The following is a 17,996-nucleotide window of genomic DNA, read 5'->3' as shown; positions in this document are numbered from 1 at the left end:
TTGCAGACAAAACCTAAAGTATACTATTTCGTGGAGAAAGAGGGAGGGCATGGGCAAGACAACTTAGCAATGCATTTTTCTACTTCTCCCCCTTTTGTTGATTTTTTGATTCCACCTTGCACACTAGCATTTGCCACTACCACTTTTGCGCTGATACTAAACTATTTTAATTATTCCCACAGTGTCATTTAATTATTCCCACACTTACAAAAGTAGTAATCAGTATATAATGTCACATTAAATCTACCTATATTGTTTGGTGCCCAATACTGGAAACAGCTTAATAAGTTGCAGTGGGGCTGTATCTTATGTCAGTCTGCTTCAGAGATTTCTGGAGTTAAGAAACCAATGGAAACTACTCCAATTCTAAATACGACTAGCTCTTAATTCAAAATAAAAAATGACAAAATGCTTCAGAGATACCTTAAACTCATGTGGTTTGTAGTAGAAGAATGGCACGGGGTAAAGACCCCAAAAAAGGAAAGGACTGAGAATTAATCTATGTGAATCTGCATTGCATAACTGACATTTTCTGTGTGGTCAGGTCTCATTTTTGTAATAATAATGGCTTTAATCAGAAACCATGAGGATCAGACAGATTCAATTTACTTCTTATGCTGCTGCCTCACTTTCTGGGAGCCAGTGGTGATGGCACAGGAAGTAACCATGGCATTCATTCAATCTTCACTATTACTGGTTTTAAAAATTACCACTGAGGAATGGGGATCTGACTTAGGTGAAAGTGGTTATCCAAGACAACAGCTCACATTATTTTTTATATTGTAAGCTGCCTTTATATATTTTATGAAAAGGGCAGCTTATAAATAGACAAACAAACAAACAAAATATTAATCAGACGTCAGAATGAACTAACACAAGCTGGTCTTCTTTTACCATTAGCCTGAAACACTCCCTGCTTCCCATATATTAGGGATCAACTTACTTGAGGCCCCACCCACTTTCCTCAGAGCCCCAATTTCCATAATCCCCACAACTCTGCTCTTAGCAACTGCCTGGTCCTACTTCTGTGTCTTAGAGCAAAGCAAGCAGGCCCTGAACAGCTGAGATTTGCACCAGCAGTACCCCCTCCCATGGGAACTAAGCCACCCAAGGGGTAAAATAACGGAACACGACAACAATTTGGGGTTAAAAGGACACAACTTTATTGATTTCAGGTGTAGGTAAGCCTTGGCATAGGCATTGGGCACATATCACTCTCAGCCCCCTGCTGGGAGTCTGAGGCATGACAGGGTCAGTTAGGGGGGAGATGGGACCATCCCAAAACACAGGTTTACACAGATGGTTTCTCCCAAGTTGCTGAGGGAAGCTCTATGGCCCTTCAGCCACACGGTTCTGACTTTGGACAGAGTCTTCCCTCAAGACCCCACTAACAGGGTACCCTGTTAAGCCACTGCAAGAAGCAGGTGAGTCACCACTTCACCCCTTCATCAGATGCTGGTCTAAAGGATTCCACCCAAGGCCTAAACCACCAAAGTTGTGACTATTGCTATGGGGAAGGCAAAACCTGGTACACAGGAAAAATTCATTCCCAGCTCTGAAAACAGCAACCATTAAAAACCATAGCAAAGCCTGCAGACCTGTAGAAGACAAGTGAGGCTGCAAATGTAAAGAGAGATTAGAGGGTGGGCTGAGTGGGTGATGCTCTGGGCCAAATGCGCTGTGGTGAGCAGCACCGACCTGCTTAAATGAGCAGGGAGTGGACCAGAGTGAAGACTACCACCTTGTAGTCCACTCCCAGGGCCTGCCCCCTGGGCTGTCGCAGATTGGCTGAATTCAAACTGGGTCTGGTGGGGACCCAGGAGACACCGTGCTGGCCAGGGGGAAGAGCCAACAGCTGCAAAAACATGGCGTGGCTCCAGGAGGATGGGGGTTATGCCGCACCAGGTCATAACCGCCACTCACCTGCCAACTGGGTAAGCAGCCATTTTTGCATAAATCAGTGCAATAAATGTACATTCAACCCAACATATGCCTCTCAAGGCAACCTAGATGTGGCATTAAAGGCATGATTATACTCAACATGGCACTTTTTTTGTTAAAGAGCAGCTGGGGGTAGAAATAAGCAACAGGACTGTGGTATTTGAGATGGAAAAGTTAACTCTTTCAACCTGGTTAAATTAGACACCCTGAAGCTGCTGCTAGCTTCAGAAGACAGCTTCCACTTGTACCAACATAAGTTTTCCTTTCAAGGCTACCAACAGCTTTAGGGTGGGCTGGAAATTTTTATGTGGTTCATAGAAGGGGAAGAATTAACACCCCTCTCCTCACACCACAGCCCTGATCAGGTCACTGTGGCTGTTACTTAAAAGAAATTAAAAACAGACATGTTAAATGCAATGACAGATACATATTCTCATAAATTAAATGGGGTTAGGTAAATAGGCAGTCTTAATGTTATTTGTAGACCTATGCAATTGTATGTAATCTGGTGCATGCCATAATTTTGTTATTTGAATCCAAACCTAATTGAGTTTTTACAAGCAATATAAGAGCATCCTCTTACCAATGTAGTTCTTTGACACAGCCACTTCTTTGATTTCAATGTGAACAGAACCTTTTGGAATCTGAACCACTTCCATGTAGCCTACAGGACAAAGGTGAAACTTATTTTATGTTATCGTTTATAGCTGCACCCATGCTTGTAAATTTTCTAGGAATTACAATATAATATTGAAAGGATTAAAAAGGATCATTGGTTTCTATCTGAATGGTAGTTCTATATTGCTGGTAAAAGCTTATCAATGCACGTTTAAATGCCACTTTGTGGTATAGGGTAAGCAAACTTGAAGGAACTGGGTAGCTCCCAGAATCCAGTTTGCATCCTTGTCAAGCTCAAATAGGCCATTGAAGAAAAATCATTTAAATCAGACACCTTGACTGGGTATGGAATCTCCAAGTCTATATTGGGATTGAAAGCCTCAAAATAACTGATTGAAAACACCTACTATCTCAACAAGAGGAAAGGAAGCTCTTCCGTTTATTGTGGGCCATATGCCTGAAAGCTTTCTATCCAGTATTAACAGCAGCAGATAATTATAATATTATTATTATTATTATGTTTATTACATTTGTTAGTCACTTTATCTTGCCCAAAGCAACTTTCAACCCCAAACAACGTACAATATTAACTCTAGCAGTGGTGTCAGTTAGCCAGAGACATAGACTTGTTATATTGTAGGGGAGCATCCCACTCTGCCTTAGTTATAATTTTAAAAGCAGCAGACACTGGGAGTGACTTCACAGAAGACTTTGGTTCAGCTAACACTGCTGCACAGGTGAGCTCTGCAGGATGGGTAGTTAAGCCCAAGAGCTATTGACATTCTTCTATATATATTATAGATTAAATGCTGGGAGAGCTCCTCCTCAACTTCAGAGCCCTCACTCCACTTCCAGATATGAGCTTAACCACTTCAACAAAGGCAGGAAAGTGAATTGGATTCTGGGAGCAGCCTACTTATTTTAAGTTTCCTGCCTTCAACTACAAGGTGGTGCTGCAACTTTAACTGATTAGCTTCAGCAGCAATGGGGAAATGGTCTGGACCATTCTTATGACAAGGACACAGACAAATGACTCTGGTGTAAGTCTGAATAAAACAGAAAAGTTGAAACTCCTACATTATTTCTGGATTCTTCTTGGATTCTCCTTTTCATAAATTCATGTCCTAAATGAGTCACACTTCAATCCCAGAATTATGAAGAAATAATAATATCTGTATTTGTTTTTCTTACATGATAACTAGACATTTCTAAGGCAGCTTACAACATGCAAGTAGCAGGAAATAATGGAAGGGAGGAGAAGTAACAGGGCTGGGTCAAAAGTAGGCAACAATTTTATATTAACCAGCACCAGAATAGTTTTGTGACAAATGGACAGGGACTCAAGTAAGTCATGCCCAATCCAACAGCTGGCTAGATTGTAGTGGGGGTGGAATGGCATCAGCAAGAGTGACTGCTATATTTAATTACTTCCTAAACTGTAGTCCTTTTATAGTTAAGAAAATTTTGGCAAATGCCTTCACACTTACCTCCTCTGGGCAATGTGTCATTGAAAAAACCTTCGATAGCTTCACATGTACTCCCATCTCCTCCACATACTCGACATCTGTCTTCTTTAGCATCTGATCCCAAAATATTGTCACACCCAACATGCTGAAAATAGGTACAATCAGAATAATTATGCAATAAGATAATTGCATCCTCAGTTAAAAACACTGGGGACAGTAGTTTTAGAAATTTATGGCCAAATTAATGGCATTCTTAAATTATTCTCAAACAAAATTGTTGTGAAATCGCTCTTGCTTTTCTGTTTTATGGTGATGACAATGAGAAACTGCAAATAATAAGAAGCTATTATTTCTTTACATGAACACCTGAACATTTGTACCGCATATTTTGATTTGCACATTATTAATTACAGTGGTACCTCGGTTACCAGCCCTGTTAATGTGTACGAACTCCACAAAACTGGAAGTGGGTGTTCTGGTTAGTGAACTTCAGAAGACAAATGGAAGCCGAACAGTGGAAGGGCCCAGGTGGTGGGAGGCTTCAATAGGTAAAGCTTGCCTTGGTTTAAGAACGGACTTCCGGAATGAATTAAGTTCGTAAACCGAGGTACCACTGTACACCATTCCACTGTTTTGTGACACTGCACTGCTGTACTGCTATTCCCCCATCCTAAGCACTTGGATGCTGATGCACCTTAGGATCAGATTGCTAATATTGTTGGTAATCAAAAAACAAACCAACAAGTAGCAGTTATAGTATTTTCTTCATGCACTTGAAAGAATGTATGCAACAATTCAGAGAAGTTCAGAATGTTCTACTCTCAGCAGCTCCTTTAATTTAGAGCCACCATTCAAAGCGGATCACTGAAACTGGCAGAAGTGCTGCTAGTCTGGAAACTTCTCTGAACCCCATGGAAAAGGATGAGTACCCCAAATAGTTTATTATTGGTAGCTTTTACATTAGATGAGGTTCTGATAGGGAAATGTTTTCTAGTTGATTTGGTGTAAATTAATAAGAAGCATGGTACCTTGCATTCTCCATTGATACAAATATCTAGCGAATCTGCATTGCACTGCGTTCCGTCGATCACTGCAGGGGCACGTTCCGTATAAAAGTTGTAACCTTCTGCTAAGCAGTTTAATGCACATGGCTTAACACCACCTAGGCAAATAAAAATACTATTGCATTATATTATATTATATTATATTTACAATTCATAAGTTCACAATATGTGCACAAGGTGGTAAGTGCAGAGAACCATGCCTCACCGTTTCTTGCCACTGCAACTGCTGCGGCCATTTTTGACACCAGCTGCTACCCCTGCAGACAACTTTGTGGTCGCTACTGACACTACCAATACTGTGCAGCCAATGCCTGTGGTCACAGTAAATGATAGATCATTTCATAAAATTTATATACCACTTGATTATAAGAAGGAACTCAAAGCAGTTAAACAACCTCAAAGTGGTTGATGAAAGGTTGAGCAGCTACTGATCACCTGTGCTACAACCAAGGCACCCCAGGAAGAATGCAGGGGGATGAGCAGTGGTGGGCAAGCAGGCAAGGCAAGCAAGCAAGGTTCGGAATTGTGCTAATTTGCCACCTCTGCCCCGGCCAACTAAGGCAATTGTCTCATTTCGCCTAATGAGTGGGTCAGCCTGGTTCTGTACTCTCCATGTCTTCTTCACACTTACAATTTCCTCTTCAGCTTCTAGCCTCTCTGCCTGACCCACTTATATTGATGCCATTGGCTTAGCTGCTCTGATGTTAAAAAGGAACTGGGTAGCCTTGGACTAGGCCAGTGATGGCCAAACTTGGCCCTCTAGCTGTTTTGGGACTACAACTCCCATCATCCCTGGCTAACAGGACCAGTGGTCAGGGATGATGGGACTTTTAGTCCCAAAGCAACTTGGAGAGCCAAGTCTGGCCATCACTGGACTAAGTATATGCAGTTCCAGCAGCAGTGAGCATTTTTGCGTTGAACAATCCAGATAGTCCTCCAGAATAGCCTTCTCAGCAAGAGCCTCCTTTCTGACAAACCTGCTCAGCCACAATCCAGTTCTAGTTTGAGCCTCCATACACTTGAAGAAGGAATAACCTGTAGGGAAGTTCAAAGGATGGGCTATTGACCTGCTTAAGATAATGATACGTCATTACCTGTTATATAGCCTAAGATGCTGTAGAATGCTAAGTATTGAGGGCTTGGATATGAATATCAGCAGTACTGCTTATGCCATCCCCGCAAGGTCCATTTGGACAGGTAAAGGCCTCCGCACCATGTCTTCCTCAAGCAGTATGATTACAAACAATGTATTACCTCCTGTATATGGTTTCCAGTTGTAATATTTTCCTCGGAAAGGCATATTGTCAAAGTCTGCACACTGTTTTTCTCGAAAATCGCGGGCCCCAAAAGGACATGGCTAATTAAAAAATGAAGTAAGTTAGTATTTGCTAAACTTAAATATTAAAAGGCACACATTAACGGCTCTGCATAAGACCACTGAATTTCACAATAAAAGTTGTTTCAAATAAAGTTGCCAAACAATATATCATAATTGCTTGCTTTTTTAATTCTGCTTCTTTGATTTTAAAACTGGAATGTCAGTTACAAAGTTATTTTAAGAACGTAAAATAAACCTTTTAATACAAATGCATGTCATTATTCACTTTGTTTATGTAAAGACTAGGCACAAATTCTTCATTAGTATCACAATTTTAAAACTGCAGGCCACAATCCTAATTAAAATGCAGTTATTATTACTTATATACCACCCTTCATCACAAGATCTCAGGTCAGTTCACAGGATAGGTTCGCAGTCCTATGCATGTCTAGTCAGATAAATGTGAATACAATTGCCACCTCAGTTGTATACTGAACTATTTTGATTTCAATTGGTTGTGTCCAGAATTAAAACCTTCCTATCTAATGCCCTAGGCTGCTTTGCTGGAGCTCAAACTCATAGGAGTATACTAGGACTTAATCTCAAAGACTTATTATTGTCAATAGTTGTGCCACATGAAGAATGCTAAGATGAGAACAAGGCTTTGCTAAATCAAAGATTCTGCTATATAAGTTTAATAGAATCAGATAATAGCAGCCAATGTAGGTTGCTGCATCATGCTTCTCCAGTCAGTTTGTAAAATGTGACTAAAATGTTTTATACATGTGGAGAATATGAAACATTAATAATGTTTAGCTCTTGTATTACTACTTGCTTTTGCATTAATTACAGGACAATCTTCTTCACATCCACCAACATTTATGTATCCTGATCAACTTTACTTGGGCAAGTAAGGGTAAGGTGAAGCACTGAAAATGACTCAAGGCCCACTGTCTGAGAAACACTGCCTCAGGCAAATGTCTTTTTCTTTCACTGTGGTTTCAACTGCAAGACATGGCATTTTCTCTGTGGTTTGGTCATGGCCAAAATGAGGGATGGTGCTAAATGTATGTGGTTAAATTGGGGAGGGTGGAACTACAAGAAAGGCATTCTTTTTTCACTTCTGATTGGGAGATTTGCTTATTGTTGAAATGTGCAAGCCTTTCTAGTCATTTGGAGAAAGAGCACCTTTCTCTAGGTCACGGCTCTGCAGGTCACCCAGTTAACAGTAAGCATTGTACTTGGATTTTGTATTGCTCAATGTGGGCATCAAAGTCGCTGGTTTGGTAGGGAGCAAAACTCCTGCCAAAAGTCAAGCCAACCATGAGAAAAATGTTTTCACATAAACAATAGAATTCTGTAGTTCGATTTTTCACTCTATTGGCAAGTGCTTTGCCAACAGAAAGGGAGAATCTTGCTCTGTATTTTGCAATAGAATGTGTAGTGGATTACCTTGTTAAATTGTCAGATGTGACCTTAAAGGATGCAATTCACGGCACAATTGCCAGTGCAAGCTCTCTCCCTCTGGCAAGAAAATGGGAAAGCTTTTATTATGGATTTCTTCATTTCAAGTGGCAGTTGCTACTTGAGGCATGTACTTTCACCCTTTTTCTAACTCTTCCAGCTAAAAGAGGTACAAAGAATAGCCAGTGATGGTGGAGTCTTGCTCTTTAAAGTAAGTACACCTATTGATGCTTACTGGCTGATGGTCATCAAAGGCAGATATAGGGGTGTGTGACCAGTTCGGCTGCCCAGCAGTCTCCCTGTCTGAGCTGATCTCATTGGAGACGGTGTTGAGGACCAAGACTGCTGGTTTGGGGAGACTTCAACATCCATGTGGAGGTGACTGGCTCTGAGGTGGCTCAGGACTTCAAGACTGCCATGGCGGGCATGGGGATGTCCCAACATGTCACCAACACATGTGGCAGGCCATACTCTGGACCTTGTTTTCTCAGCTGGGAGATCTGAAAGTGGGGGATATTGACATCAATCCCTTGTCATGGTCATATCACTTCCTGTTGAGATTTAGGCTTCCAGCACTTTTCCCCCTCTGCAGAGGACCTATTAGGGTGGTCTGCACTCAGAGGTAGATGGATCCAATGGGTTTCCAGATGGCTTGGAGGACTTTTCTGGCTGATATGACTGGTGCTCTTGCTGAAGCTCTGGCCAACCCCTGGAACATCGAAATGGCTCAAGCAGTTGACACAATCACTCTGGAGTGCCCTCTTCTGCTTCGTGGAGTCTTTTTGGTTCCCTGGTATACTCCAGAGCTTAGGTTGAGGTTGGGAGGTGGTTTGAATGCGAGTCAAATGCAATCAAACACTGGTGGGGGCTCATCATTGAGCCTACCTAGTGACAGTGAAGGCAGCAAAGAAGGCATACTTTGCTGCCTCCATTGCATTCTCATTGTTCTGTCCGGCAAAGCTTTTCTGGGTATCATAGAATCATAGAGTTGGAAGAGACCACAAGGGCCATCGAGTCCAACCCCCTGCCAAGCAGGAAACACCATCAGAGCACTCCTGACATATGGTTGTCAAGCCTCTGCTTAAAGACCTCCAAAGTAGGAGACTCCACCACACTCCTTGGCAGCAAATTCCACTGTCGAACAGCTCTTACTGTCAGGAAGTTCTTCCTAATGTTTAGGTGGAATCTTCTTTCTTGTAGTTTGGATCCATTGCTCCGTGTCCGCTTCTCTGGAGCAGCAGAAAACAACCTTTCTCCCTCCTCTATGTGACATCCTTTTATATATTTGAACATGGCTATCATATCACCCCTTAACCTCCTCTTCTCCAGGCTAAACATGCCCAGCTCCCTTAGCCGTTCCTCATAAGGCATCGTTTCCAGGCCTTTGACCATTTTGGTTGCCCTCCTCTGGACATGTTCCAGTTTGTCAGTGTCCTTCTTGAATTGTGGTGCCCAGAACTGGACACAGTACTCCAGGTGTGGTCTGACCAGAGCAGAATACAGTGGCACTATTACTTCCCTTGATCTAGATGCTATACTCCTATTGATGCAGCCCAGAATTGCATTGGCTTTTTTAGCTGCCGCGTCACACTGTTGGCTCATGTCAAGTTTGTGGTCAACCAAGACTCCTAGATCCTTTTCACATGTACTGTTCTCAAGCCAGGTGTCACCCATCTTGTATTTGTGCCTCTCATTTTTTTTGCCCAAGTGCAATACTTTACATTTCTCCCTGTTAAAATTCATCTTGTTTGTTTTGGCCCAGTTCTCTAATCTGTCAAGGTCGTTTTGAAGTGTGATCCTGTCCTCTGGGGTGTTAGCCACCCCTCCCAGTTTGGTGTCATCTGCAAATTTGATCAGGATGCCCTTGAGTCCATCATCCAAGTCGTTGATAAAGATGTTAAATAAGACCGGGCCCAAGACAGAACCCTGTGGCACCCCACTAGTCACTCTTCTCCAGGATGAAGAGGAACCATTGATGAGCACCCTTTGGGTTCGGTCAGTCAGCCAGTTACAAATCCACTGAGTGGTAGCAGAGTCAAGACCGCATTTTACCAGCTTCTTTACAAGAATATCATGGGGCACCTTGTCAAATGCCTTACTGAAATCAAGGTAGGCTATATCCACTGAGTTCCCTTCATCTACCAGGCTTGTAATTCTGTCAAAAAATGAGATCAGGTTAGTCTGACATGACTTATTTTTCAGAAATCCATGCTGACTATTGGTGATCACAGCATTCCTTTCTAGGTGCTCACAGACTGTTTGCTTAATGATCTGCTCCAGAATCTTCCCTGCTATTGATGTCAGACTGACTGGGCGGTAATTATTTGGGTCCTCTCTTTTCCCCTTTTTGAAAATAGGGACAACATTTGCCCTCCTCCAGTCTGCCGGGACTTCGCCTGTTCTCCAGGATTTCTCGAAGATGACTGCCAGTGGTTCTGAGATCACATCTGCCAGTTCTTTTAATACTCTTGGATGCAGTTCATCTGGCCCTGGAGACTTGAATACATCTAAACTAGCCAAATATTCTTGTACTGTCTCCTTAGTTATTCTGGGCTGTGTTTCCTTTGCTGAATCATTTGCTCCAAATTCTTCAGGTCGGGCATTGTTTTCTTTATCGGAGAAGACTGAGGCAAAGAAGGCATTGAGGAGTTCAGCCCTTTCTGTGTCCCCTGTTTGCATTTCACCATCTTCTCCTCTGAGTGACCCCACTGTTTCTTTGTTCTTCCTTTTGCTACGAACATACCCATAAAAGCCTTTTTTGTTGCTTTTAACCTCTCTAGCAAGCCTGAGTTCATTCTGTGCTTTAGCTTTTCTGACTTTGTGTCTACACGTGCTGGCTATTTGTTTGAATTCCTCTTTGGTGGTTTCCCCCCTTTTCCATTTTTTGTACACATCCTTTTTTAATCTTAATTCAGTTAAAAGTTCTTTAGATAGCCACCCTGGCTTCTTTAGGCACCTTCCATGTTTCCGTCTCATTGGTATTGCCTGACGTTGTGCTTTTACTATCTCCCTCTTAACAAACTCCCAGCCATCATGAACTCCCTTTCCTTTTAGTATTACTGTCCATGGGATCTCACCCAGCACTTCCCTAAGTTTTATGAAGTCGGCTTTCTTAAAGTCAAGAAATTGAGTGCTAGTATGCTTGGCTGCTCCTTTCCGCTGTATAGTAAACTTCAGAAGAGCATGATCACTCGCGCCTAATGATCCTTCCACTTCTACCCCACTAACCAGGTCATCAACATTGGTTAGGACCAGATCTAAAATGGCTGTTCCTCTTGTTGCTTCTCCCACTTTCTGGACAATGAAGTTGTCTGCAAGGCCAGTGAGGAATCTGTTTGACCTTATGCTCTTGGCTGAGTTTGACGCCCAACAAATATCTGGGTAATTGAAGTCCCCCATTACTACTATCTCCCTTCCTTTTGCATGCTTGGCCATCTGTTCCAGGAAGGCATCATCTATGTCCTCCGTTTGGCTTGGGGATCTATAGTAAACTCCCACAATGAGGTCTCTGTTATTCTTCTCTCCCTTAATTTTGACCCAAATGCACTCACTTTGGCTTTGAGGTTCTAAATCTTGGATCTCTTCACAGGTATACACATCCCTGACATATAACGCCACTCCTCCTCCTTTCTTGTCTGGTCTGTTTCTCTGAAATAGATTGTATCCCCCCATTATTACATTCCAATCGTGGGACTTATCCCACCAGGTTTCAGTGATGCCTATTATGTCATATTTAGTTTGCTGTACCAAGAGCTCAAGCTCATCTTGTTTATTTCCCATGCTTTGCGCATTAGTGTACAGACATTGAAGTCCATTAATCATTCCCCCGTGTCTCTTATTTAAGGATTTTTTCCTCCCACCACTAGGTCTGCGTGCTGTTTGCTCCATTTGGTCTATGACATTTGGATGATCATCTTCATTAATTGATAGACTCCTACCTTCAGGAGCACTGTCTCCCTCCCCCACATTAGTCAGTTTAAAGCCCTCCTGATGAGGTTTCTGAGATTTTTGGCAAAAACATTCCTCCCAACCGTTGTGAGGTGCAGCCCATCACTTGCCAGAAGTCCATCTTCAAGAAACTGCAGTCCGTGATCTAAGAATCCAAACCGTTCCTGTTTACACCATTTGCGAAGCCAGCTGTTCACTTCCACTATTTTCCCCTCTCTCCCTGGGCCACGTCGTTCAACTGGGAGGACAGACGAGATGACAATTTGTGCATTTAGTTGCTTCAATTTCCTGCCGAGAGCCTCGTAGTCTCTTTTGATCTTCTGGAGGCTATTGCTTGCAGTGTCATTGGTTCCCACATGAACCAAGAGGAAGGGGTATTTGTCAGTGGGTTTTATGATTCCTTGCAGTCGTTCAGTTACATCTTGGATCTTAGCCCCGGGGAGACAGCACACTTCCCGAGACATCTTGTCAGGCCCACAGATCACTGCTTCTGTTCCCCTCAGTAGGGAATCCCCTATCACCACTACACGCCTCCTCTTGGGTTTGGTCGGGGTTCTTCCGTGAGCTGTCCGTTCCAAGGTCGCCTGCACATTCCCTGAGGACTGACTTTGCTGCTCGTCTTCATATACCTGATCGACTGTAATGAGGGAGAGATCCTCAAATGGAGTCTGCTCTTCGTCTTCCATGCTAGGGGAGAGGACCTCAAAGCGATTGTGTATTTCTAAACAATCAGAGTGAACCCTGGGCCTCCTACTTCTTTGAGTCACGTTTCTCCATATATCTGGCTCCTGTGTTGATGAACTAGCCTCCTTCTCAGGGGAGTCCCCTGTCTCCTCCTTGGTGGGGACGGTGTGCTCTGTTGCTTCCAAGAAGAGCTCCAGCTCTCTAATTCTTTGGAGCGTAGCTACACGTTCCTCCAGTTGCTGGACTTTGTCTTTTAAAAGGGCAATCAACATGCAATTGCTGCAGGTGAAGCTGCCTGCAACCTTTGGCAAGATGGCAAACATTGCGCAGGAATCGCAGGCGACTGCAGCTGTTCCCTCCCCTTCCATCTTGAGATCGTGTTGTTGGGGGTGGCTACAGAGGTCCTCCATCATAAAAAGCTTGAAGACAGGACAAATAACTTCGCCCACAAAAAAAAAACCTAGGTCTCCCCCAACAAACGTTTGAGACTAGCTCCCCTAAATCTAAAAGATGGATATAACTGCGCGCGCCTTCTTCAACTGCTGCCCTACAAACTCCTTCTTCAACTGCTGCCCTACAAACTCTGATAAGCTCCTCCCACAGCTAATCCCCTGCCTCAACAGAAACCCTGCCCCCTCTGACCTTTACACAGGGAAAACAGCTAATCAGCCACAAGAAACACACACACACAAGAAAACCCTTTTTGCTCCTTCTTCAACTGCTGCCCTACAAACTCTGATAAGCTCCTCCCACAGCTAATCCCCTGCCTCAACAGAAACCCTGCCCCCTCTGACCTTTACACAGGGAAAACAGCTAATCAGCCACAAGAAACACACACACACACAAGAAAACCCTTTTTGCTCCTTCTTCAACTGCTGCCCTACAAACTCTGATAAGCTCCTCCCACAGCTAATCCCCTGCCTCAACAGAAACCCTGCCCCCTCTGACCTTTACACAGGGAAAACAGCTAATCAGCCACAAGAAACACACACACACACAAGAAAACCCTTTTTGCTCCTTCTTCAACTGCTGCCCTACAAACTCTGATAAGCTCCTCCCACAGCTAATCCCCTGCCTCAACAGAAACCCTGCCCCCTCTGACCTTTACACAGGGAAAACAGGTAATCAGCCACAAGAAACACACACACACACAAGAAAACCCTTTTTGCTCCTTCTTCAACTGCTGCCCTACAAACTCTGATAAGCTCCTCCCACAGCTAATCCCCTGCCTCAACAGAAACCCTGCCCCCTCTGACCTTTACACAGGGAAAACAGCTAATCAGCCACAAGAAACACACACACACACAAGAAAACCCTTTTTGCTCCTTCTTCAACTGCTGCCCTACAAACTCTGATAAGCTCCTCCCACAGCTAATCCCCTGCCTCAACAGAAACCCTGCCCCCTCTGACCTTTACACAGGGAAAACAGGTAATCAGCCACAAGAAACACACACACACACACACACACACAAGAAAACCCTTTTTGCTCCTTCTTCAACTGCTGCCCTACAAACTCTGATAAGCTCCTCCCACAGCTAATCCCCTGCCTCAACAGAAACCCTGCCCCCTCTGACCTTTACACAGGGAAAACAGCTAATCAGCCACAAGAAACACACACACACAAGAAAACCCTTTTTGCTCCTTCTTCAACTGCTGCCCTACAAACTCTGATAAGCTCCTCCCACAGCTAATCCCCTGCCTCAACAGAAACCCTGCCCCCTCTGACCTTTACACAGGGAAAACAGCTAATCAGCCACAAGAAACACACACACACAAGAAAACCCTTTTTGCTCCTTCTTCAACTGCTGCCCTACAAACTCTGATAAGCTCCTCCCACAGCTAATCCCCTGCCTCAACAGAAACCCTGCCCCCTCTGACCTTTACACAGGGAAAACAGCTAATCAGCCACAAGAAACACACACACACAAGAAAACCCTTTTTGCTCCTTCTTCAACTGCTGCCCTACAAACTCTGATAAGCTCCTCCCACAGCTAATCCCCTGCCTCAACAGAAACCCTGCCCCCTCTGACCTTTACACAGGGAAAACAGGTAATCAGCCACAAGAAACACACACACACACAAGAAAACCCTTTTTGCTCCTTCTTCAACTGCTGCCCTACAAACTCTGATAAGCTCCTCCCACAGCTAATCCCCTGCCTCAACAGAAACCCTGCCCCCTCTGACCTTTACACAGGGAAAACAGCTAATCAGCCACAAGAAACACACACACACACAAGAAAACCCTTTTTGCTCCTTCTTCAACTGCTGCCCTACAAACTCTGATAAGCTCCTCCCACAGCTAATCCCCTGCCTCAACAGAAACCCTGCCCCCTCTGACCTTTACACAGGGAAAACAGCTAATCAGCCACAAGAAACACACACACACAAGAAAACCCTTTTTGCTCCTTCTTCAACTGCTGCCCTACAAACTCTGATAAGCTCCTCCCACAGCTAATCCCCTGCCTCAACAGAAACCCTGCCCCCTCTGACCTTTACACAGGGAAAACAGCTAATCAGCCACAAGAAACACACACACACACAAGAAAACCCTTTTTGCTCCTTCTTCAACTGCTGCCCCACAAACTCTGATAAGCTCCTCCCACAGCTAATCCCCTGCCTCAACAGAAACCCTGCCCCCTCTGACCTTTACACAGGGAAAACAGCTAATCAGCCACAAGAAACACACACACACAAGAAAACCCTTTTTGCTCCTTCTTCAACTGCTGCCCTACAAACTCTGTGGGGCCTCTTACATTCTGGCCAAAAGAGGTGACAGAACCAGCAGTAGCTCATTGTGACTTGTTTGCAAAGCATTTTGAGTATAAAATCGCTTGCATCCACTGAAATCTTGACCCCACTATTACAGTAGATGAATCTCAGTGGGTGTCCAGATTTGAAACTGACCAGAGTTTCTATTAAGCCAAAAAATTCTGCTTAATACATAACAAGCCTGGGTTATATGTAACGAAAAGTAAATGCTAGCCAAACCCTTCTCTCAGATGTGCATGAGGAGAGTTAAAGGAGGAGAGTGTGAGCTTGCAGGCACAGTGCTGAACTATGGTTTAGAGCAGAGCTTTTCATGTTGGCACGCATCATTTCGTGACACAGTAATTCAGTTTTACTAGCAAACCAAAGGTTAAACCAGGGGTCAGCAACCTAAGCCCCATGGGCCACAAGTGGCCCATGGGGGTCATCTGACTGGCCCACAAGCCGCTCCTGAACTGAGCTGCCCACTTGGCGAGTCCCCGCGCACTGCACTAAACTGGCGCAGAACGGTGCAGGGACTCACCGAGCAGTGCCAGAAATCACCTCTGCACACAGACACAGACGTTGGAAATCGCGAGCGCACACACTCACGGGATCTGGCCCACAGAGGGGCCTCTGCGGCAGTGAACCGGTCCAGGCAGGTAAGCCTTGCCGACCCCTGGGTTAAACTAACCCTTTCCAGCCTTAGGAGGAGCATGGGGAGCATTTACGTGACACACCTACACACTGCAGCCGACACAATAACATGTCACGACATACAGTTTGGAAAGCTCTAGTTAAGAGTTACAGTATATGCAAACCAGCTTACAATATGAGATAACTGGTAAAGCTGGAAGTTGTTGCTACTTCTTGTTTCCAGGTTTTACAGATTAGGTTTAATCTTATTCCCTCAATTTTAATATTAGGAAACATGTTATCCATCAAAGGCCAAACAATGTCTGAAGGATTTTGTTGAAGAATGTGTTGGAGTTGTCGATGCTTTTTCCAAAGGATTAAAAGGGTCAAAGGGAAGAGAAGGAAAATTAGCTGTTGTTTGAAGTAAAAATGCTGAGATTTTTGTTTAGGAATAATAAGAACTTTAGGGAGTAATACTTTTTAAATTACAAAAGGAATAGTGAATGCTGACACAAGAAACCCCTACAAATGTCAGTGGGTGTAAGCATCACATTCTTCATTAAAATAATGACAAGCACACAAAACTTGTGGCCTTTTAATTCACACATTAATCAAATGTCTCTCCCTTCCCATGTCTTTTGCTTCAAAGAGTGATGAGTAATAAGGTCTGTCATAAATCCTGAAAATGGGTCTATCTCAGCAACTTTGTGTTTCATTAAAGCCATGTTAATAAATTTACAATCAATGACTACAGTTTTTAATCACCACTTATGTTACAGTAGGACTTAAATTGCTGAATGTCAGAACATTTGTGCATCCCCTCATGACATTACACTAATTCAAAACATGCGTACCTATTAAAAATGAAATGCAGATGAGGCACTGTTAAGAAGATAATTATTAATATATTTTGATATGATAGAATGTTAACTATATTAAGATCTAAAAGGAGTGTTATATTAAAAATATTATTTTCCCTCCCTTCACATTTTCTCATAATAGTAAATGGAATTTAGCCTTTACTCCAAAGGTAACAATGGGAATGCAATCTCTGAAGGGAACTGTTGATAATCAAAACTTCATGGATAGCTTCATGTATACTACCTGTAAAATGCAGCAAAAAGCACAATGGAGAAAAATTGTTACAGTTTTCTGCCTTTCCTAATTTAAAGAATACTCTAAACCTTGCTCTCAGTATTTCAGTATTAGATATGACTGCAGCTTTTAACTGTTTATCTGAATGTACTTTGTCTTCTTAACTGATTGATCCTGCTTTCCTTCAAGGAACTGAAGGTGGTGTACATAGTTCTCCTCCCTCTTTATTTTCTCATCACAACAACTCAGTGACGTAGGTCACATAACAAGCTTCATGGCCGAGTGGGAATTTGAACCCTGGTCTCCCAGTCCTTCGTGCTTAAAAGTGGAAGATAGAAATATCAAGCAGCACTAAGAGTAAAATTCTACCCTTGAGGTACATCATGTGAAGAGCTATAGTGGAAGCTCCACTACAACAGTGAAATTATGGAATGCTAGCAAAACTCCAGTTACACCAGTGTAGCAGTGAGGATATGTCAATTCATTCCTGTACCAGCATATGTGCACCACCAGCATAAGGTTGAAAACAAGGAGACGACTCATTGGTCTTATCTGAAATGTGTTTCTGATTGGGCATGAGGAGGCCACATATTGCTCAAAGGCAAGATACGTTACTCCTAATGAACCCAGGCCCTCCGATTCATCATTGGAGGCTCTTCTCTGTAAGTCTCCTCCACAAGAGGCCCAGAGGGTGGCAATATGAGAATGGACCTTTTCTGTGGTGGCTCCCCATCTGTCAAATGTTCATCCTAGGGAGGCTTACCTGGTGTCTTCATTATTTATACACTTTTAGGCACCAGGCAGAAACATTTGTCTTCAACCCAACCATTAGCTGATTAACACCCTATATCCCTATATCCTTTGAAATGTGTTTGTAGGAGGGGGACTATTGTTGTTTTTTTTTATCTTGTATACCACCCTGAGATCTTCAGATGAGGGGTTGTATACAAATTTAATAAATAAATTCTCCTCATCATCATCTAAGATTGTTGGATTTTAGCTTAACTTTGAATTACT

The 17,996-nt window shown here is 43.3% G+C and overlaps 1 protein-coding gene across 13 annotated transcripts in view; it reads right to left on the bottom strand.

The window, feature by feature from the left end:
• Positions 1-17,996, bottom strand: part of ADAMTS6 (ADAM metallopeptidase with thrombospondin type 1 motif 6) — a 125,604-nt gene that overhangs the window by 18,311 nt on the left and 89,297 nt on the right. For all 13 annotated transcript variants that reach the window (XR_014012840.1, XM_081212696.1, XM_081212695.1 and 10 more), the window contains 4 exons: positions 6,344-6,446; positions 5,054-5,187; positions 4,047-4,170; positions 2,525-2,605 (listed from right to left, as the gene is read on the bottom strand). Coding sequence is in view for 12 of the 13 variants with exons in the window: in XM_081212696.1 (XP_081068822.1) it covers positions 2,525-2,605; positions 4,047-4,170; positions 5,054-5,187; positions 6,344-6,446 (442 nt within the window). In the remaining variant the exon portion in view is untranslated. The remainder of the gene's footprint in view (positions 1-2,524; positions 2,606-4,046; positions 4,171-5,053; positions 5,188-6,343; positions 6,447-17,996) is intronic.

This window comes from Podarcis bocagei, assembly GCF_964188305.1.
Source record: "Podarcis bocagei genome assembly, chromosome: 11".
Classification (NCBI taxonomy): Eukaryota; Metazoa; Chordata; class Lepidosauria; order Squamata; family Lacertidae; genus Podarcis; species Podarcis bocagei.
This window is presented reverse-complemented; position numbering and strand designations above follow the sequence as displayed.